Here is a 24,096-nt window from a genome sequence, read left to right as displayed (position 1 = left end):
AGAAATTCCCTGGATTATTTCTGCTTCAAGGAAAAGGACTATACACTCCTAAAGCATCCATAGCACCTCTAAAAGTAGGTGAGTTTTGGAGAGCTTTATAAAGAGAAGATTTGAATCTGTCACGGAGGTTGAGGAAGCTCTTTTGAACAGCAATGCTTGAGAGGAGATCAAAAGGATGAGCAGCATCTAGCACTGCAAAGAGGAGGAAGAACTACATTCAGGACAGGGAACACCACAGGCAAGGGCAATGGCAGGAGAGGGCATGTTGGGAGCCAAGAATATTTTAGAGCACCTGAAAAGTGACAGGGCCAGCCATGTAGCAGGCATACTAGAATTACACACACACACACACATACCCCTTTTTTTTTTTTTTTTTTTTCAAGAAAGGAAGGAAGAAATCTCCTGCTTTAGACTATCCCTTTTGTGTTTAATATAGAAGAGATAGGATGAGACTGGTCAGGAGGGAAAAGGTTAGAGAACAGCTATGCAGGCAATGGGAGGGGAGTGTTGTCAAACCTCAGAGAGAAGACCCTTGAGGAAGAGCAGGAGACCAACTCTGAGGAAAGCAGTAATTTGGGAAAGTGGCTCTTGCAGCCTGCCCTGGAAAGCTTATGTAGGTAGCATCCCTCCAGTGTTCTTTACACTCCCGCTGGCCTGCCTAGAGGGCCAGCTTCACCACCCCCCGGCCCCCCACCCGGTTCATTTTTTTTTCTTTTTATCTTTTACATCATTGTGTATTCCCCATAAAAGTCCCATCACCAATTCATCCATGAACCCAACTTATCTCCATTATGCGCCTTCTAGCACAGGAACTACTGAAGGAAGTTCCTTTCCACCTTTCCAAACACATACGTTCATCTTCCCAAATGTCCATAAATAGGAGAAAACTTTGAAAGTATTACAGACAGTCAACAAGTAAATGAGAGAGGAATGAGGTCATGACAATGATATACTCTCCTGCTATAAACTAAAGGAAGCAGTTCTAATTAAAAATAAAGATGCTACAATAAAGACACTTCATTTTCAAAACCACTGTTAGCAGTTGAAGCAATTGGAGATAGTTTCAGACTGACAATAAACGTACTTTCCTAGAATAATTTCATTAAGAGAAATTGCTTTTTGTTATATAAATGTATACCTATAAAACTTAAACCTCAGTTTAAGCAATGAAGATCTCTAGCTTATGCCACATTACTAGGTGGGAACTACTTCCACTATCTTCTTTATCAACTTCTATTAGGATAAAAAAGCAGAACCACTCAAACTGTAAAGATAGGTGGTTTGCAGGCTAGTGTTTTCCTTTTAGTATAAGTGCACAGTTCCAGACGAAATTATAATCAAGCATTCATTCTAATCAAACCTTGATAAATCCAGTTTCTATGCACAGACTTGCACAGGACCATATACATCTCTTACTGATAAGAAGCAAATTTCTTCTACTTCTGTTTCTACCTTGGTTAGGCATCTAGGCATCTGTTACTCTTCCTTTTGCAAATCCAATATATATCAGATTAAGGAAAATGTAGTAATTCTACCCTAGAGTACAAATGAGTTTCAGAGCTAGAGCTGCCAACTTAAGTTTCTCAAGACCTATTTTCAGAACTTTGGGGGGCAGAGACCACAGGAGCTGGGATTCTTCACCCTTACTAGTTTCAGTTCAAAGATCTGGAACCCCATCTACCCTAAGTGCTCAAGCAACTGCTCTCCCTCCTTCACTTTGTGCTCAGGGTTTTCTGAAGTCCAGGACCCAGACTTGTCACTGTACTTCTTCCTTCCTTCTCTTTACCCTCAGCACAGACCACACCCTCTGGTTAGGGTTCTTCTCTTTTTCTCAACAGTCATAGCTGTTACTCTTAGATATCCAAATCTTGTAGGTGAATTTGTACCCAGATGCCTGCGCCTCAGAATTCCTGTTGAGGGTTAAGAAAGGGAAGATGCTGTTAATGATGACCAAGGTATATACTGGCATATGGTGAGCCCAGGAAGCATCAGTTCCTCTGCTATTAAAAAAAAAAAAAAAAAAAGTCCAGATCCTTGTATTAAAGCATACAAGAGATTTGTGTTTATATGTAATGTTACGAGAATTAGCTATATTACAGTTTAAGGAAATGCTCAAGAGTATGGCAACAGATATCAGAGAATTCACAAAATACAGACATATGAAAATGCAGAAGGTTCACCAGAGAAGAGTTAAGAAAACCATGATCTGGTCTCAGTATCACTATCAAGTTCAATGATTTTCAAAGTCATTTTCTTCTCTGGACTTCATCTAGATAATGAAGAAATCAAATTACATCAACTCAAAAAAAACATATAATGCTAAAAATTATGACTGCAAATCATGTTTCAGATTAATTTATTTTGTTACTCAGGATGGTCATCTGCTCTATGTTTAAATACCAACTAGAAAATAATTATTTGAGAGACCTTATATGTTATTGGTTCTTACAAATCAGAATCAATTGGAATTCAGTTTCGAGCAGTTCATGAAGCACACATAGGAAATGTAAGACCTGAGGGATAAGACGCAGTTATTTCAACATCAAGTAAGGTAGTCCCCCAAAAGTCAACACTTGGTGCCTAAGAACATGATTTTTAGAAATACACAAGCCCTAAAGATTTCTGCTTCATATAATTTTAGTATTACTTCCTGGCAGGCATCAGTACAAGAATATGACAGATTAATTTTTTTTCATTATCTAAAAAGAAAACAAAAACCACAGGGCCTCTGGATTCACTGTATTCAGAAAAACTACAGTCAGGTTTTAGGAAAACCTGTCGAAGTTCTTTAGAAAAATAAAAAAAAAGATTGATTAATATATCTTGAAACACTAGTCATACTTTTAAAATGTCCTTAATGAAGATACTGAACTTATATCCCTATGCTCTATGCCTCCAAGGAGCCCCTCACCTTCTGCTTATCTTAGAGTAAAAAATGGGAATGAGATCAATTTCTCCATATTCATAATTTTAGGCAACCAGATAGGTTGGCGACATTTCAGATGACCTCTATGACCCAGGAAAAAGGTATCGGATATCAGATACTTTAAAGAAAAAGAAAGAAGTAGGGAACATCTGGTATTTCAAACATAGTTTGAGTTGATTTGGAGATAATTTGGATCTGGAAGATATTATGCAGTATTCAGGGTGAGATCATCTGATTCATACTGTTTTCATAACCAAATTTCCCTCTGGAGCAAAGAATCATATGTGGTTACTAAACAAGCAAATGTTACTAAGACTTCTTTAATCATCTTGGAATGAAGCTGACCAAGATAAATTATACGAAATATACAATTTCTCCTTTCCCCTCCTCCTACTTTCCTTCCTCCTTCTCTATTTGTCTATCACATATGTGTGTACATGTTAACATGCAGACATACAAATATATTCATATTATACTTTCAAAGACGAGTTTTAGATCTTATTTAATGAATGAATATTCTAGCTAAAGAACTACATTTCTAAATAATTCATTACTGTCAATACATGGTTATATTAGAAAGCTAGTGTAATCTATCAAGTCCCCCTTTCTTAAAGGAATATATTTTCATAAATCTGGGGCTAGATTTTGAATTGTGTTAGATTTTTAGTTCACTGCCTATTTCCTCATCTCTACCAAGAATTTCCATACCAAAAAAGAAAGGGGGGTAAGGTTATGTTGCATAAAACAAGACTTAAGTAGAGATAACCTTTTAACTTTCATATACTTTGTCAACTTTCTTAGGTAAGAATACAAAGAAACTATTTTAATTAAAAGCCACCATTAACCATTTCTAATAACATAATTCTATTATTTTCTTTGCTCATAAGTACAAAATGTTTCCATCTCACTGCTCTGAAATACACAAAAGGGCAGAATGGAAAAAAAGTCATCACTGCCCACCTGGACACCAAAGATAGGGCCTTACCCTTACCCTTGGCTGGTCATGCTTATTATACTCCAAGTCTCACTGGTCTCTTCTCTTTAAAACAAACAAACAAACAACCCTACACATTGTTCCCTTATCTCTACTTCATTTCTATCAACCTGGGGCCATATTTTCCTAACTGATCACTCCCTTTGTATGATATCATATTGCTGTTCCAAAAATTATTTTAATGAAACCCAAAGAAGATCATAACACTCTAGATGTTAGATGTTTTCAATGAGGTCAATATATGTTACTTGTCTTAACATGGCAGAGAAGGCCCTTTTCACCTGGCACCACCTCACTACTTCTTCACAGACCTCCCCCTCACCCCCCAGCTTTCTCTGCTTCAATGGGAGCTCTTCCCTTTGTTTGGATCTCATTCCTCTCTCTATACAGGAAATTTCTACTTTCTTTCTTTTTTTTTTAAGGTTTATTTTATTTCTTTATACATACAAGAACTGGGGTGGGGCCTCCCTGGTGGCACAAGGGGTTAAGCACTGCACTGTGAAGCAATCCACAGCCTCTGCAGCACAAGTTCGATCCCTGGCCAGCCGGGGAGCAACCCACGTGGCGAAGCAGACCTCTCCTGTCTCGGCCGCTGCTCCCCTCAGCAGGGTATTTCAGTCAGTCTGCCTGTTCTGTTCCCCACTCTGTCTCTGGTGAATCCTCTTCCCCGCCACATCTCTGGCCTGTGCCCCAGCTTTTGTACGCATAAATAAATCTTCAAAAAAAAAAAAAAGAACTGGGGTGTAGGCCAAAAGTAAAGGAGTGGGGGTGTGTGAGAGGATTCACCAGAGACAGAGTGGGGAGCAGAACAGGCAGATCTACTGAAATACACTGCTGAGGGGAACAGTGGTAAGACAGCAGAGGTCTGCTGTGCCATTTGGGTCAGCTCCCTGGCCAGGGATCTAACTCATGCCACAGTGACTGGCAATAGCTTGACAGAGCTGAGATTTCACCCCTGCACCACCAGGGAGGCCCAGAAATTCCTATTTTCTATAGAGTTATGCAACTATTTTTAGCAAAGTTCTGAATTCCTACCAGTCTAACAAAAATTCTATTGTATGTCCTTTTCTAGTATATTTATGGCTGTTTATACATCCATTTAGCCCATTAGAATCAAAGTTTCTTTCTCACATTTGAATTCCTGATACTCACCTTCACATTGTCTGAATTTATAAAAATGCCAGAACATTTTATTTATTTACCACTTTGTTCTAATTATCAAATGAGTTTTAGCATAGCACCTTTACCCCAAGGAACTCCCATTGTTTTTCACAAAAGTAAATAAATAGGGCCTCCCCAGTGGCACAGTGGTTGAGCGCTGGGCTGCGAAGCTGCCTGCAGCCTCTGCAGCACCAGTTCGATTCCCGGCCACAGGTGAGGGTCCCACATGGCATGCAGACCTCTCCTGCTGTGCCCGCTGCTCCCTTCAGCAGTGTGCTTCGTCAGTCTGCCTGTTCTGTTCCCCGCTCTGGCTCTGGTGAATTCTTTCACCCTCCTGCGCTTCTGACTATACCCAGTGTGTATTAAAAAAAAAAAAAAGTAAGTAAATAAATAAATGTTCTGATATCAGTAGGTACTCTCAGTAACAGCAAGTATTTATTGAGCATTTATACTATCAGGTGTAGTTCTACAATTTTACAAGGATCATCTCATTCTATACTCATAACAGCCCTATCAGAGTCAGAGAAACTATTGTTATCTGCATTTTAATCCAGATAGAGACATTACAACAGAGACTTACTTCTCAAAGTGGCCAAGGTCAGTAGCATTTGCACAATGCCTGTTCTTTTTTTTTTTTTAAAGATTTATTTATTTATACAAGCACTGGGTACAGTCAGAAGCATGGGGAGGGTGAGAGAATTCACCAGAGCCAGAGAGGGGAGCAGAGCAGGCAGAAGGACCGAAGTACACTGCTGAGGGGAGCAGCGGGCGGCAGGAGAGGTCTGCGCGCCATGTGGGACCCTCCTCCGGTGGCCGGGGAGCAGCTGGGGATCAAACTGGCACTGCAGAAGCTGCGGGCAGCTTTGCAACCCAGTGCTCCACCGCTGCACCACTGGGGAGGCCCCACAATGCCTATTCTTAAGCACTAATTGTTAAACACAGGTCACAAATGTGGAAGGGCCTGAGTTTAGAAAACAGCAAGTCAGTTTCAAAAAAATAAAAAGGATGCTACTCAAAGATAAAAAAAAAAGGATGAACTGCCATTTTTGACAACATGAATGGAACTGGAGGTGATAATGCTAAGCTAAATAAGTCAGAAGGAGAAAAACAAATACGGAATGGTTTTACTTAAATGTATATATACATATATAAAATATGTAAGACAAATATTTAATGGTTAGACTTATTTGTATAATACTTATATGTATACCAAAGAGTCAATAAAACTTAGAAATCTGTAGAATTAAGACTACAGATGGAGAAGGTAGAGAGCAAAGTAGGGATGAAGCCCAATGGACTATGGTAGAGGACCACGGGTGCACTGGTGATGTGTATGCTGTGTGACCTACAACTGAAGAAGCATGATCCTAGATACCTCTGAATCAAATACAGTGTTATAAACCAATGTTACCTGAATAAAATTAAAATAAATGATAGAAACGAGTAGAATTTTAAACCTAGGACCAAATTATTATAGCTTAAAAACAGAAAAACAAGGATAGTTAGTTCTCAAAACTGCTTATCCGGAAGCAAACAGGAATAGAATTCTTCATTGCAGATTCTAGGGTTTATTTTTATAACCCTTCAACTTTTCAGTGTATGAAGTAAAAAGTCAGAAACCCTACATGAATCTGTATCATAAAATTTACTGTGTGCCAAATGGACTTATATGTTTTTGTTCATATATAGTTATAAGCAATCATGTAGATTATTCTGTTAGGAATAATAGGAGGTACTGTGTTGATCATCTTGAAACTTTAACGAATTAAATAGATGACTCTCACCCAATCTGTGCCTACATTTCTTAAAGCAATACCAGTAAGTGAAACAGGGAGCACCATAAAAACAGAATGAGATATAATCAGCATATTATTGAAGAAATCCATTCAAACCTCAATAAATATGTTAACATATTTTACAAAGATCAAAAGTAAATCCTAATGCTCTTTCCTGGTAGGATACTTATAATCAGCTTATAATCAGCTCAATAATTCTAGTGAATTTTGGTCTTTGCATAACACCTTGAAGTATTTCTAACTTTTTTTTTAACAAGCACTGGTAGCTGTGATAGTGGAGGTGATACCTCAACCACCATTTTTTAGATATTACTACCAGCCAGGTACAACCTATACATTATCTCAATTTTCAAAACAACTTAAGAGGCAGTGTTATCATTACTACTGCACAAAAAAGGAAATTGCAACTTGGAAAGATTAAGTAATTTGCCTAAATTGTCAGTTAGCAAGAGGCAGAGCAAAGATTTCAACCTTGGCATTTCTAATTCTAAATCCTGAGCTCTTACAACAAAGTCACCTTTTTTTTTTTTTTTTTTGGGTCCATAATGAGACTCTGAAGATAATTTAAATGAATAATACTCCTCTCATCTATAATTTCTCTAGTATAGATATTGATTTGAAAGTCTGATATTATTTGCTTGCCAGGAGTTCCCCCTTCCTAGACAAATCTGAGATTTATAAGGAATAAGGACCTGGATGTCTGCACACCAGCTGCGGTATGTTGAAGGCCCAGAGGTGATCATTCACACACAAGAGGGTCCTCAAAACAAGCGAGTATGAGTCAAGGAAAATCTCCAGGATCTTGATGCAAAATTCTCTCTTTAAACGTTATCTTAAGAGAAAACATGTTTTAAAAGAAACAACAAAATATGCACGAACAAATTAAGTCTCAAAGTTGAAAGATTTCTATTCAAAACATGTAGACCTACCACTAGTACTGGAAATTATTTATTATATAGAAGATTCAATACATTTATATGGTGGCCAGGAGTAATATACTGAGGAAAAACCAAAGTATTATTCTTTTATCCCCAATCACTAAATTTCAACATTAATAATTAAAAACTTCTATGATAGAAAGTAACCCAAAATTTAGAGGCTAAAAATAACATTTGTCTCAGTTTCTGTGCATCAGAAAGCTATTAACTAACAGGATGGATTAAAGTCTCTTGTAGGTTGCCAAGAGCGGTTGGCTAGGGCTGCAGTTATCTCAAGGCTCAGTTAGGAGAAGACCCAACCTTTAACTTCTCTCACATGGGCCCCTCACAACAAAGCAGCTAGTTTTCCTCCAGGGCAAGTGACCCCAGAGGGAGTAACAGAACTCAAGACGGAAGCTCTGGTCTTTAACCTCAGAGTGACATACCACCACTTCTGCCATACTGTATTTTTCTGCAACAACTGACCACATCTTGTCTATACTCAAGGGGAGGGAAATAGGCCGGGTACTAACACCTAGGAGGAGGGAATCAATGAAGGGGCCTTCTAATGGCTGCCTACCCCGCTTTGTCCAAAGACGATGTGCTCTGTGATGAGACAGACATATAATATGGGACAAGGGTTACCAGGCAGTGACAAACCATCACCCTTGTCTTTTTTTTTTTTTTTTTAAATACATATGACTATGGTAAAAACAGAGCTTGCTCTTCAAGCTTTCTCAACATACATACATATTTGTACATACATACTGACTACACACATATGTGTGTTAATGATTTCAGTCACAAAACAAAATATAATACATCAGGTTCGATTAGCAAGAATTCCAGAAGTATATTTAAGAGAAAATTTTCACAGTTTTGGTAATCTGCCATTGTACTCAGGGAATATAGAATAAAAATGGAGAAAGATTTATATAAACTTTATTCTATTGTATAAATCTTATAGTGATGGAATTATGTAAAACAAATAATAGCCTTCTTTGTGATATGAGGATGCAAATTACTTGATCCAAATTAGGTTGCATTTGCAATCAGCAGTTCCTTTAACTACTTTCCCAGTACTTCCTACTTATTCAAAACTTAAATGCAGCCTCACATTATTATTAAAGGCAAAAAAGATCTTTTTAAAAAAGATCTGCATTGATTTTAGGCAAGCAAATGGTAGAAAGCAGTGTATTGTTCAATTATGCTGGTTCCTTACAAACATTTTTCAAAGCACTATCAAATTATTTTTATACTATTACATAAAGGAAGTTGCTTATAATTGTCACCAATAGAATACCTCTTCTGTGGATTCTATTCAAAAAAGGCCTCTTTTTTGGATCTGTTCTTTGAAGAAAGACAATGCAAGCTATAAAAATGTTACAATTAGCAGACTACCATTACTGCTAAAATGGCTTTTATTAGGGTTGGCTGAGCTCTGGCTCTAACTGAAGGACTCCACAATGGCATGTGCTTTTCTACACATCCCTTAAAGCCTCTTGTTTTATTTATTTTTATATTTTTAAAGATTTATTTTATTTATACAAGAACCAGGGTACAGGCCAAATGCTCGGGAGGGCGAGAGGATTCACCAGAGACAGAGAGGAACAGAACAGGCAGAGTGACGAAATACACTGCTGAGGGGAGCAATGGACGAGACGGGAGAGGTCTGCTCATCATGTGGGTTGCTCCGAGGCCAGCAGGGATTGAACCGGCACTGCAGAGGCTGCCGACAGCTTCATAGCGATGCGCTCAACAGCCTGCACCACCAGGGAGGCCCCCAAAGCCTTGTGTGTTAATAAACAAAATTTAAAAAAAACTTGATTCCAAAAAGATTGCAGGGATCCCTTAAAAATTCAGATTATGACAAACAATCCTAATTTGGTTTTGTGTCACTGGCTCTAAAGAGTAGCTGTATCTTGAAAGGCCTTTGTTAAGATTCCATGCCATCCCAAACTTGAACACTGCCATCTTTTTTTTTTTAATGGCCAGACCTAAGGGTTATTATTTATTTTACCTTTAAGCACAACCTGTTATAAACAGATGAGTGCATGGGGAGGGTGACTGTACAATGAGTGATTTATGGCTACTAATTTCATAACTATCTAATTTGGAGCACATGCAGAAAAAGAGGGCAGTGCAGAGTGTTTTTTCCAGAGTGGGAATGCAGGCAAAGGCTGTGATGCTGGTTAAGAGAGCCATTAGAGGGGGTTACCCAAGGAAGCAGGAGGACCCAAGGAAGCAGGAGGATCCATGGGAACTGGGGAGTAAAATCCAATGGGAGAAAGCACAGAAAATTGGGGGAAGAGGAAATACAAAAAAGACAATTTTCTCATTTTGCACTTTTTTGGGCCCAGGATTGGCATTCAGAGGTATTTCGAACAAAAACAAAATCTGAGAGCACAGATAAGAGTCCTGGACATTGGGAAAGCAGGGGAGAGCTTTAGGAACTGTACTGCCAGATGTTTTATGCTTGGTTTACGCACCGCCTGACCTTTTCACATCATCTTTTACTCTGGAAAGAAATGAATTAGATTGATATGGGTTGCTGTGAAAATATAAGAGCTTTAATTTTTGACCCATCTTTTGCTTTTTCATCTATTAGAGAAGTGGTTTGAATTTGCATGCTGTTTGTTCTATATTTACACCACAGCCTTCCCCACCATAATAGGGACAGATACCACTTTAGATTTGTCTGGCAGTTGTCAGGGAAAAAACCATTTTCAAAACATATGCAATTCCAAAACCCATGGTATGCTGACCATTTTAGAACTAGGATCACATTCCTGTTGTATGTTAATCTAATCTTCTTTATCTTGCTAGAACAACAAGAAAAAAAAATCAAAATCAGATTTCACTTGATCAGAAGACCCCATTTTCAAGAGACCAACGGTATCAGGGAACCTACAGTGTCTTGACTTTTTTCCTTCTCTTATATGGATGGAGGTACAGAGGTTTATAAGAATAATTCAGAGAGAGGAAAGCCTTCTCTGAGATCCCTTTCATAGCTTTCACTGTGGGGGACTGAGACGACTTATAACAACAGTATGCACGTAGGTTATAATTTGATACCTAACAAACCAACCTAAGTACAGTGACTTAAAAAAAAAACACTTATTCTGTGCTTTGTGATCAAAGTATTCTGCTCAGACTTCTGCAGTGTAGTAGTGTCCAGAATATGGGTCCTCTGTTCTGGGCCCAGTGGATTTGCTACCCTTGGGACTGCTGGTCTTGCCAGTCCTCAGCTGAGACATTTCATCTGTTCTAGGTGGTCTCTCATCCCCAGAAGGCTACTCAAGGGTAGGGCACATGTAGCAGCAGGGTGCCAAGAGAGATGCTACTCATAGAAGCCAATTAGTGTCTCAGTAAGATATAGTTGAGGTCCAAGCCAGGAACACACATTGCTGCCACCACCACCTATTGGCAGCCCTGATTCAAAGGGTAGGAAAATAGGCTCAGTACAAAATTTTGTACTGAGTATTGTTGTAAAGAATTGACGCCATTTTTGCAACTTATCACAAAAACTCTGAGAAAGATTCTGTTTCGTATAATATACCCTATATGTAGTGTTCCCTATACTGAACCAGAGTACCTGGTAATGCTAAATCAAGTACCCTCTCTAGAAGTCTAGAGAATCTAACAAAGCACTAAATTCTTTTTTTTTATAGAGGCATGTTTTATTTATTTATTTGTTTGTTTATACATGCACTGGGTACAGTCAGAAGCGCGGGAGGGTGAGAGAATTCACCAGAGCCAGAGCGGGGAGCAGAACAGGCAGAAGGACCGATGTACACTGCAGAGGGGAGCAGCGGGCGGCAGGAGAGGTCTGCGCGCCATGTGAGACCCTCCTCCGGTGGGGAGTGGCCGGGGAGCACCCGGGGATCGAACCGGCGCCGCAGAGGCTGCGGGCAGCTTCACAACCCAGCGCTCAACCGCTGTGCCACCGGGAGGCCCCCAAAGCACTAAATTCTTAATATAGCAACTAGCACATGACATGTATTCAAGTACTGGAAATGAGTACTTACATATTTTTACTTTCATCATAAAAAAATAAAATTATGAACAAGTCATAAAAAGAAGAAACATTAAATCCAATAATTAATTTAAGCTATCCTAATTATTAAACTCTAAATAATTACTTGTATCTAAAAAAGCAACAAATATCAACAATTTCCTGAAAACATTATCATAATTAAAAAAAATTATATACTTATATACACAAGAACTGGGGTTGTGGGGTGGTAGAGGATTCACCAGAGACAGAGTGGGGTACAGAATACGCAGATTGACTGAAATATACTGCCAAGGGGAGCAGCGGGTGAGTCAAGAGAGGTCTGCTGCACCAGGTGGGTAGCTCTCTGGCTGTGCTGCAGTGGCTGCAGCGAGCTTCATAAGTTGTGTCTTAACCCCTTGTGCCACCACGGAGGCCCTATCATAAATTTTTGATGATGCATTCAGGTGCCTGTTAGATGGTTCAAAGATCTAAGCAGGATTTTCTTCTCTCTGAATTGGATATCTTGATCATGACTATGATACATCTATTTATTCCTATATGCAGGCACTGCACTTTGTGCTTCAATATGTTTACCTCCATTATCCTCATACCCCTGTGAGATAGATGGTTGCAACACACTTTCAGATATAGATTCTGAGGCTTAGAGGACTAAGAAACTTTGCAAATTCACAGGGTCACCAAAATCTATCTTGTTTCTTTTCCTTTAAATCTATGCCTATTCCTCTTCAGATAACTTTCTATTACACTACCAATGGCAGAGTCTAATCCATAGCATCATTTGCGTATTTGTGGAATATTTTTTCAGTATTGAAAGTCAGATTTTCTAACGCCCCTTCAAAATCTTTGGTAACCTGCCAATTTTCCAGAAAAATGAGACCTACATTTCTTCACAGAACATGGAGATCATATAACTGGTCTGGAATGAATTTGGAGAGGTCTGTGTCTCAAAGCTAATAAAAGAGTGACTAAATTGGAAAAAATGACTCTTTAAAAATCAATTAATTTTACTTGACTTACTTACTGCAAGGTTGATTTTCCTTATATTTTTTCAGAAGGGCTATATGTAACTTTGAAACATCTGTAGTCTGTGGTACTATTCAGAATATCTTCTCAGAATACTCATGACACGATAGATTTTCAGAAAATTATACTTAATTGAACAAGCTCACTATGGGATGTGTGGTAGACTAAAGTAATGATCCTAGTTCTTCATTTCCATGTATTAGTACTAAATATCCACACCCTGACTATAATCTCATAGTCACTAGACTGGACTCCTTGCCCCTTCATTCTGAGGTTAGACATGTGAATGCTTGTGCTCAGGCACAACAGTGGACTAAAATGTGCTCCTGCAGTTGGGCATACTCTCAAGTGCTCCAGTCCTTTGCTTTAGAAGTAGGCAAAGATCTAGGGCGGAAAGCCAATGTGTTCTGACTTGTAACCCAGGTCAGCTGGAACCCAGCCCAGCCTACATCAGCTAGACCCTAGTGTGAAATTTCCTTCTCTACCTCAAGTGATGACACAATGTATTAAATAAGAATTATGTTAGGATTTAGGTACAGGTCTTCAGTAATATGTCAGACTCCCACAGGAGCTCAGTGACATTTCCTCAATTCAAACATGTAACCTGGAAAAAGTACAGATTATTGCACATCATGTACTTTACTTTAGAAGAGTCAAACTAAAAATGTTAATGGTATGAATACCAAGGGTTTACTGACTTTTCACAGCCATGATCCTTTGGCTCATGCTATTTATTCTGCTGGGAATGCCTTCTTTGCCTAATGAAGCATTATTTATCCTATAGGAATTAGTTTGAAAGTTGTTTTCTCCATAAACTACTCCCAGTCCACTCAATTAAGGTTAATTACTTCTTCTGAGACTATTATGTGTGTATTCCTACTATTGCAGTGCTACCAAAGTGTGGAAGTTGGGAATGTTGGTTATTACTAGTCTATGATAAGACATATAAAAGCTGAGTAAGCAATTAGGAATCATTAAGCAATCTGATAATTTTATGTCTGATGTACTTAATTATTTAAAAAAATTGTATTTGATTAATTGTAGTTGCCTTACATCTTAGCAATTCATTTTTATTATGCCTTTTAAAATATCGGCCCATGATAGACTCAGCTTTTTTTTTTTTTAAGGTTCCTCACCACAGATATTTTGAGCAACACTATATTACAGCACTTATTTCATTCTATTCTACATTGTAGTTAATTTACACATAAGTTTTGCCCACTAACTAGCGAACGGCCAGCCTTCCTTTGTTTATCCACAAAGTTAACCAAACCACAGTGCTTGGGTGGGGGGAATACAAACTCAACAGGTGATAAAAATGGAGCTAAGATATTGTAGTCTTACATTTAAACTGTACTTGTAATATTCTCTATCACAAAAAGAGATAACTTTCTTTCATTTAGTTCCCAATTATTTTTATTAGAGGCCCCATATAAAGGAAAATTCTTTACCTTTACCAGTTTGTGATAAGACATATAAAAACTGAGTAAGCAATTAGGAATTATTATTCCCCCCTTAAGGCTTTCATGATGTTATACTCACAGAAATAAAAATCCACTTAACAGTTGCATGATCATTTTGCAGTAAAATATGATATTTCTTTGTCTTCAAACAAATCAAAGGCAAGTTCACTGTGGCTACAGACCTATTAATGAACTCAGCCCCATGGCATTTATGTTAGGCTTTCAGCCTCATTTTGGCTAGGCTCACAGTTCAGATATGCTATGCAGTAGATACCCTGAAACTCCTTTTACAATTTTACATGGTGGTCAGAATAGAATGTCACTGCAATAAACACAGGCTGAATCATTTGTGAATTAGGAATGAATCAGCATTTCAGAGATTAAATATATTTATATAGTAGTAGCCTTAGTGTCATTTAGCAGATGAGAAATCTCAGTAATTCTTACTGCCTGGCTTTTCACATACCTCCCCACTAAAGCTCTACTCAAACCAGAGCAAGCCCCCATCCTTAGCATTTGATCTAAGGAGCAGAGAAAAGGGCACTCCTAAACCATACCAAAATAAAAGCCATGATTCCTGGAATCAACAAATATTTTAAAATTTATACATGCATATGTATATTTTATTGATGTAGTACTGGTTTAACACTATACATGATTCAGAGGTACAAGGTCACACATTTTCAGATGTGTATTAACACTCCCCACCCACCGCAAGGCACAAGGGGCCTCTGCCTAGTGTACTGGGCCCCCTCCACGCTTTGCTCTCCACCCTCCCTTCCCACTCTGGTTACCTCAATTCTACAGTCAGATTCCTAGGGTTTGTTATTGGGTTGTTTGTTTCTGGTCCTTTGTTTTGTTTCTCTATAGTAAACATATCAGTGAAATCATCTGGTATTTGTTTTTCTTTTGACTTATTTCACTGATTATCCTCTCCACTTCCATCACGTGTTACAAATGGCAAGAGTTCATTGTTTTAATATCTGAGTAGTATTCGTGTGTGTGTGTGTGTGTGTGTGTGTGTGTATCACATCTTCCTAATCCACTGATCTACTGAGCTGTTCTTGGGCACTTAGATGTAATCAAGTAATTTTATAGCTATGTACTAAGTGTGACAGAAACATGAAATACTTCCGCAGCACTGTTCTCAAACCATACCTACTGAGTTTCTTCTGGTTCTTTCCTCTATCATTTTCTGTTCTTAATTTTTTTTTTTACTGGCAATGATTAGTGATTATGTGGTTGGTTGAGACAGAAAAAAGAGTAACTAAAAAGTGAATTTAGAGTCACAGAATGAACTTGCAGTAGAAAATTACAGTTACCCATACTCTCATATCTGATTCCCCATTTTTAAAGTAGGGAGTTGTACAGTTAGGGAATTTTGGAGAAAAACAAGTGAAACCACACTAAATTGAACTCAGGCTCTTTTATAGGTGACTCAAGATCAGAGCTGGATAGTTGAAAAGGATAACCTGTTAATTTAATCCGCTAACAACATTGCGTAGGCAAATTTTAATATGGGGATATATTTACTTAAAGAACAGTGGTTAACTTATCAATTACCAAATTATTCTTCCTTAAAATCTTGAAAAAAGATTCTGAAACCTGTTTTCAATTTGGCTTTTAGTCTTTTTTCTATCTTCCCCCCTTAAAAAAAGTTGATTTCGTAATTTATAATTTACATAATAGTCTCTGAGCATAACCTCTTTGTAGAAATCTAAATTATTTTCCATATATACTATATATTAATGATCAAATAAACATTTTTTAAAACCATAGTTTCAGTTACCATGGTAATAGTTATCAATAAAAATTAGTAATGACTAAAAACAGGTAATTCAAATGAAGGATGACTCTTGTAAGGCATTTGTTATCAGTAAGAAGCCTTGGCCTGTGTGTAAGGTTGTAATTATTATATACCCTTATCCCATTCTAAAACATAAGAGCTGCTTTCTTGTTCCTTTCTATTTGCTATTCTTTAAGATAAATGCAATAAGAATCCCTAATTACAAAGTGTGCAAAGCCAGGAAGAACCACTGCTAAAACTCACCACTAAATTGCCTACGCTGTGTTAGAAATCTAGAGGACTGCAGACCATAGAGCTCACTGGTGGATCTAATAGCAGTTTTACTTACTTTCCATTATTTACTTTGTCATTTACTTTTTTGCTCTATCATTCCTTACAACAGAGTAAGTTCTGTGTCATAGGTAGCTTGTCCCTTCTGTTCATATATACCCCTGGAGCCTGCAACAATGTTTGGCATATAAGTAGTCACATAGTTTTTAAATGAATCATCTTATTAGGGAAAAATAACTTATAAAGACAATAAAAGCTCCATGATTTTTCACTTTGTCCTGTAGTTGAATACCAAAGAAAGCAATACTTCACTCCTAGATTTATTTGACCCATGCTAATAAAGCAGTTTATATATCCTTGAAGTTCATAAAAGAGATTTAAATTAAGCTTAATGTTTTCAAATATTTTATCAATATAAAGGTGAAATAAGTAACAACTAGTTGAAAAATAGGTAAGACTTAATGAAGAAGATACTCAGTTTAGTCTCTAAGTTTCATCATGGAAGTATAACACATACTATGTCATTTCATTAAAATCACACACCTATTTATATATTCTTTTTGTAACTAAAATAACATTGATTTACAACATTTGTATATACTACATTATGTTTATCCCAAAAAATCTAGTTTCCAGCTGTCAGCATATAGTTTACTCTAATTTACTCCCCAGCCTTTTCTCTTCTGGTAACCACTATTTTGTTATTAAAGACCTAAATCTGTTTTTGTTTTGTTTTGTTTGTTCATTTGTTTTGTTTCTTTACCACAACTGAGTGAAATCATACAATGTTTGTCTTTCTCTGTCTGACTGATTTTACCAGTTTGAGTGATTTTTTTTAAGCACTATGGAACATTACTATACTTGGGATAGTATTTTCCACAGTCAAAAGAGTCACAGGATTTGGAAAAATCTCGGAAATCACTTCCCCTATTGTTTCTTGCAGATATGGAAACACATCCAAGGTGGCCAACATCACAAAACCCAGATTTACTAACTCTTAGCCCAGAGTGATTTTAATGTTAACAAACTCATGAGGAAAAGTGAGAAAACTGACATAAAACAGATCTTTTCATATACTACAGCTCTTTACATGTGCTGGATACCCATTAACCATGTCTAATTTCTGGACACATGGTGGTGATTTTGGTTTGTAAAAAATGTATATTCAAATGAGCTTGTGGCCAAACTGTATTCCCACTTTCAGTCCTCAGAAGAGCATAGGAAGTCATCTTTTATCAGTCAATCTCTTTCTACAAAGTAGGCCCCCTCAGAATAACACTTGTTGGTCCATGATGCTCATTCCACGCTCACAGTGCTGGTCTGATCCAGAGCTCAGTGAGAGTCTCATGAAATGATCATTTTGGTGTTTTTCAATTGATCTTCTTGTATGAAGAATGGGAAATTTAAATCAATGACGACAACAACAACAAAAAAATGGTTCTACCAGCACTGAGTTTAGTTTTTGTTGTTGTTGCTGCTTTTAAGTGCTCTATTCTGAGCTTTCTGGCCTGCCATTCCAGTGGCACTGTGAGCATTTGTTGCTAGGGAAGAGGCTCATCTACCACCATCTGTGCAAGACTTTCTATCAGTGTGGGGTTCACCATGTAGAACACTTTCTGCAGCCCAACCATGAGTGTCCTATACAATTCCAGATGTTACAGCTGGGAATCCTAAAGCAGAGCCCCAAATACAGGGTCGTTATTGTTCATGACCATATGAAAGTTAGGAGGCAGCATTACCATTTCTCCCAATAAAAATTAGTAAGTTAGAAAAACCCTAGAAAATATGGTCCAGAATATTATTGAACTTAAGGAATTTCTATGCCTCTTAAGTCTTGCAGAAGTTCTTTTTCATCATACTTCTACCTTACTTAGACACTGTTAAATGATGAGCAACAGCAACTTAACTAAAGGACACACAAGTAACATGGAGAAAGTATAAGTAAAATATAGAAAACCAATGGAGTGGTAATTTTATTGGACAGAAACTACTTCTTACAACATTAAATCTTTTAAACAAACAAAAATGTTGAAATATACCTTAGGTTCTCTCTGTATTTTAGGGTAATTCATTTAACATATATTTTGTGCTCAAGGCAAGAATATAAGAGAACTCAGAGGCTGAGAGGGTTGTTATAAGGGACATGGGTTCTGAAGATAATGGTTCAACATCATAGTAAAATTAATGTGAACTGTCAGAGTCCATCTAAGTTTCAGTTACTTTATCTTTTTTATTTTATTAAGATTTATTTATTTATACAAGCACTGGGTACAGTCAGAAGCACGGGAGGGTGAAAGAGTTCACCAGAGCCAGAGCGGGGAGCAGAACAGGCAGACTGATGAAGTACACTGCTGAAGGGAGCAGTGGGCATGGCAGGAGAGGTCTGCGCCCCACGTGGGGACCCTCGCCGGTGGCCGGGATCGAACCGGAGTTGCAGAGGCTTCAGACAGCTTCGCAGCCCAGCGCTCAACTGCTGCGCCACCGGGGAGACCCTCAGATTCTTTATCCTCAAAATGAGACTAAGGTTTCCTTTAAAAGACTCCTTGACAGCAAACAAAGTAATGATATAAATATAAAGAGGACATGAATCATAACCTTGTAGAAGTTTGCAATGTAGGTAAAAATAAAAGTAGAGAAAGAAAGTCATGAGTATTCCAAAAGTTTTCAGATAACATTGCTTTGAGAATTAAGAAAAGATTTTGTATCAAGCTAGGAATAAGAAAGATTTCCTGGAGGTTAGTGCTGGTTGGGGGGACTGAGGGATAGGAGTTTCTTGAAGGATGAGTAAGATTTAGTACTGTAGATGAGCAAACAAAGTTGGGGGTGAGGTGATGATACACTGCTAATATCCAGCAGAGAGATAAATCCCCAATTCTACTTCATACAATCACATAAAGGAAAAAAAAATCAATAGAAAACCTACTACAGTTCTATTCAAAATAATATTCAGGGCAAGTTAGAAAAAGTGACTTTTCATATCCAATTAATGTAATGACTCACACTGTGGGTTAGAAGAGATAAAAGCCCAGCTGAGGACCACTTTGCTTTCTTCTGTACTTGTTCTGAGAGATGGAGTAACTGCCTCTTAGGCAAAGCCCTGGAAGTACCTTGCCCTCCCATTAATCCCAGCTTTGCCAATGATTCTCTCAGCAAGAATGACTTCAAGCAGAGAATTCAACTGTAGATTTGAGCATGTAGGTCACCATTCAATCAGGGGCCACCTAAGAGAAAAGGCTCATTCTAATTTCTAATGAAAATAATCTTTGTGGTTCAGTACCCTTTCCAACTATAATCACTTAGTTTCACTATATTTTCTTGGCTAGAGCAGAAGCTTTTAAAATGAGTTTGGATGTTGAGAAAGGGGATTTTTAGTTACTTGTAATCTTTAAAATGCATCTCATCTTTAAAAATCAAAATTAAAGAAACAAACTAAAGTCTTTGTATATATGCAAGACATTAGGAAGTATCAAAAGACAGACATTAGAAAGAAGGCGAAAAAATATATATAAATATATTACATATATATTACATATATGGTATAAATTCAAAAGCCCTATGGCAATTCCAGTCAGCATAAAGGAAATTACTGGCATTCTCTTTCTCTCTGGTATTTTTTAAAAAGAAATAAAGTGATCCTCATGGGAGAACAACACAGAAAGGAAAAGAGGAAAACAGCTGGCAATGGGCCATGATTTACCATTCACGGCAAAATGAAACTGTTACAGCTTCTCAAGTCACTACTTTTTTCCAGGCAGACATGGGCTCCACTTACACAAAGTCAATTTTAATAAAGTGACATAGACATAAGGAAGAGCTCTAGACGAATAACTCAGAAGATAGGGCAAAGGCAAAAAAGTCAAATTCTACTCTAAAATACTATTAAAACAAAAACTCTATAATCAAACTAGCTCCCACATCCTAGCAACAACTGACTTTCTTCAAACAGAACAAAATGTAGCATAACCTAATAAAAAATCCCTTGTCTTTGTGATGGTAATTGACCCAAATTTGTGCAAAGGATGTGGACTCCACATTCTCCTTTTATAAATGAATATATCATCCACCTAGATTGTTGCAAAATAAAGAAAACCTTCTAATTCTTTTTGCATAAAATGTTAAATAGAATAAAGAGTAATATTTTTCATTTGCCTGGGGAAAATTTCTTATGAAATCAACAATATAAGGTTTCAGAAAGAAGAAAATAGCATGTTAAAACAGAAGATTTATTTTGGGGGGGAGGGAAATAGTTGTATTTTTTACCTAAGCTTCCAACCTGGTTTTTCTAAAGTTATTTTCAAATTATTAATGTTCTTGTGTACCTAAGTCAAAAAGAAGAGAGACCTGAAAATTACCTAGGTACCAAAATAGGATGAGAAGTTATGGTTAGTAGATCAGAGATAACCTTGTAATATTTTCTTCTAATATGTTAGAAAATACTTCCTAAAGCTAATGCAAGTTTCTTTTTAAGATTATGGTTAAGATAATGGAATGTATTGCTGTATCTCCAAATTCTTTGTATTGGAAAACTTTTTGTCTGACTTACAGAACATCAAGTCTGTCAAGGGGCCTGCAGGCACAGAGAGGGTATGGCTGACAGTCAAGTTGGCTATCTTTGGGATCTTATAGTGATTTCCAATTTACTGGATATGAGGACTCTGTCCTAAGAATCACAAGATAGTAAAACAAGGACTTGTCATAGGATTCTCTGCAAAAGCCTTAAATCTAAGGAATCCCTTTTTCTTGGGGGTGGGGGAAAGAAGAGGTTGCAGATTAGAGAAGAATAAGAATCTCAGTTGGAAAAAAAAAAAGCCGTTAAAATAGAGGGAAGATGAAGGTGAAAGATTATACCAAATATCAAGGGTATTATTTATCATATCCAGATTCTGAAACTAAGGAAAGGTTCATAAATAATGTCTGGATTTTTTTTTTTAATCTAAACACATGATTCTTTGAGTTTCTCAGAAATTACTTCTTTGTCTCAATTTCAAAATCATTTTCGGATGTTGACTCCCCCCCAGCCCCCCGTATCCTTTTTTTTTTTTTAAGTTTTTAGTTTACAGAAAAATTGAGCAGATGGTACAGCATTCATGCATATATTCCCACTGAAGGCACACCCTAATCCCAAGCCTACCCCAGGACCAATATTCCAGCCAGAGTGACACATTTATTACACCTGATGAACTTAAAGGGATACATCATCATCCCTGAAAGTCCACTGTTTATATTTGGGTTTACTCTTGGTTATGTTTATTCCATAGATTTTGGCAAATATTTAATGATGTATATTCATCATTATAGTAGCATACAGAATAGTTGTGGTGCCCTAAAATATCCTCTGTACTAAACCTATTCTTACCTCCCTCCCAGCAAAGGATACTGACTTATAAAAAATAGTTCCTGAATCAGTATTTATAAGCACAAACTAGAAAAGTACTAAAAAATTCAGTTACTCTTGGGGCCTCCCTGGTGGTGCAGGCAGTCAGTTGAGCACGGCACTGTGAAGCTGTCCGAAGCCTCTGCAGCCGGGTTCAATCCCGGCAGGTGGGGTAAAAACCCACATGGCCCCGAAGACCTCTCCTGTCTCGCTGGCTGCTCCCCTCAGCAGTGTATTTCATCAGTCTGCCTGTTCTGTTCCCCATTCTGTCTCTGGTGTATCCTCCCACCCTCCTGCGCATCTGGCCTGTACCCCCGTTCTTGTATAAATAAATAAATCTTTAAAAAAATTCAGTTACTCTTACCCACTTGAAAAACAAAATGAGCAGTGTTCAACAGAGGGCTAAGAGGCAAACAAATTGCTTTCCCAGTGACAAGCGAGATTCTCTCTCACACACAAAATTAGTGTCAATTTAAAAGTCAATAAAACAATGAGAAACCAAATGATCGCGAATAGAAAGCAATCACTCTTAGAATTCACACTCTCCTCTTGTTCTTAATTGTTTTTTTTTTTTCAGTGCAAGTTTTTACTTTTCAACAGCTTCCTAACTTAATAGTTTATATTTGCATACGTTTGCAAAAATCCGATTCTGAGCATGTACAGAATCAATGCTCAAGTCAGGATCTCAGTCTTTAGAAGATGAAATAATGGCAATATTGACAACCATAGTGGACAAGAAAAGAAAGTTAGGTTCTCACTATTTTCCCCCTTTCTTCTCTGCTAAACTTCATTCCCTATTTGGTAAGAGATAGCTAGCTTAAATTTACCGCAAAGTAAATATGAGCATTTCCCTGGAACTGATCTTTCACAGGGAATGTTACACTGGAATGTGACATCAGCGTTCCTTTTGAGTCACAGTCTGGTCACCACCCCTTTCTCCCAGGAGACATAAGGCTCCCATAACTTGGGAACGGCTCAGGTAGGGCCAAGGATGGCCAGGCGGGGATAGGTGTCCGGACGACTGACTGGTGACAGTCGCCCTTGGGAGCGAGCTGCCAAAGAGGAGAACATTTTCTTTGAGAGATTACTCCCTCAGAAGAAGGCAGTGCTTTGAAAGTCAAGTAATGCCAATCAGTCCCACCCTCCAAATCATCACTTTTCACGTTATCGCTAGTCACGGGTAATAAGGAAGTGCATTCAATCAACACTCACTTTAAAGAAAAAAGTGCCAAATAATGTAGGTTTTTGGAAAGTCTCAGGCAGCCAGGCTGAGAGAGGAGGTCTGAGCTGTCAAAGTCACTTCAGTGCCCCTAAACCACAAAGCCTTAATAAAGTTCAACTTCCTGAGACAGGAAAAAGTGTCACGATCTCGCCAGAACGCGCCCTAACCTCATCCTTTCCTTTTAGGGCGGCTCCAGCTCAGTTCAAACATTTGCAGGAAAGTTTTTTTCAGACACCTTCAACCGTTGGGCGTGGCTAGGAAGGGAGAACTGCTCCGCGCCGCCTTGGCTCGCGCGCCGGTTTCTCCGCAGCTCTCGGTTTCAGGAGTTAGCCGGCCCCGGTGTCCCCCCTGTACCTCCAGGAACGAGGGCCTGGGCCCCGAGTCCAGCAAAGCAAGAGCCCGCTCGCGCAGGCAGACCCCGGCGCCCCACCCGTCGCCGGCACCAGGGGGCGGCGCCCCGCGCAGGTGAAGCTGCCACCGCCCGCCGCTCGCACGCCCCCCTACCTTCTTCACTTTGGTCTCCAGGTCCATGTCCGGGCGCCAGCGGGGCTCCTCCTCCCCTCCGTGATCTCACGCCCAGGCCCGCCTGGCCTCCGGCTCCGCTGCGGATCGTGGGGAGACTCTGCGGGACTCCGGCACCACTGCCTCGGCCACTCACCCGGCGCCGTCAAACTTCCGCCACCCAGTGCGCCGCGGCCGGCCTGCGGCGGGGAACCGGGAACAAAGAGGCCCGGGCAGCCAATGGCAATCGGGCAGCGCCGGCAGCCGCCAATCACCGCGCGCCGCACGCACCTTCGCGGGCCGAGCGCGACGCCCGCAAGGTGAGGGGCGGGGCCAAGCTCGGGGCGGCGCCCTGCGGGGCGCGCTCCAGTCGCCCTAACCTGGGGTTCCCCGGAGCGCTGGACGGTTGCTCGCCGCTCTTTAAGGAGAGGCGCCCTACCTGCCACCAGCTGAAGATGAAGAAGACACCCCCCCCCCTTGCATGCTGGCAGTTTACCTTAGATATATAGCCTGGGGAGTAATTATCCCACTATCCCACTACTAACTTCTTGGTTATTTTCTTTCTTTTTTTTTTTAAGTTTATTTTATTTATAAAAGAGCTGGGGTACAGAGGCACGGGAGGGT

The 24,096-nt window shown here is 38.9% G+C and overlaps 1 protein-coding gene across 4 annotated transcripts in view; it reads right to left on the bottom strand.

Moving 5' to 3' along the window:
• The window catches only part of TES (testin LIM domain protein), a 108,691-nt gene extending 85,017 nt beyond the window's left edge, over positions 1-23,674 (bottom strand). Inside the window, exon 1 of one of the 4 annotated variants that reach the window (XM_037512024.2) lies at positions 23,476-23,674. In XM_037512024.2, coding sequence (XP_037367921.1) covers positions 23,476-23,502 — 27 coding nt within the window. In that variant the 5' untranslated portion in view covers positions 23,503-23,674. The other 3 variants (XM_054692578.1, XM_054692577.1, XM_037512016.2) reach the window with 3 other exon arrangements.
• Between the last annotated feature and the right edge of the window lie 422 nt (positions 23,675-24,096).

Source organism: Talpa occidentalis, unplaced genomic scaffold (assembly GCF_014898055.3).
Source record: "Talpa occidentalis isolate TD23 unplaced genomic scaffold, MPIMG_talOcc4v2.1, whole genome shotgun sequence".
In the NCBI taxonomy this organism is placed as follows: domain Eukaryota; kingdom Metazoa; phylum Chordata; class Mammalia; order Eulipotyphla; family Talpidae; genus Talpa; species Talpa occidentalis.
This window is presented reverse-complemented; position numbering and strand designations above follow the sequence as displayed.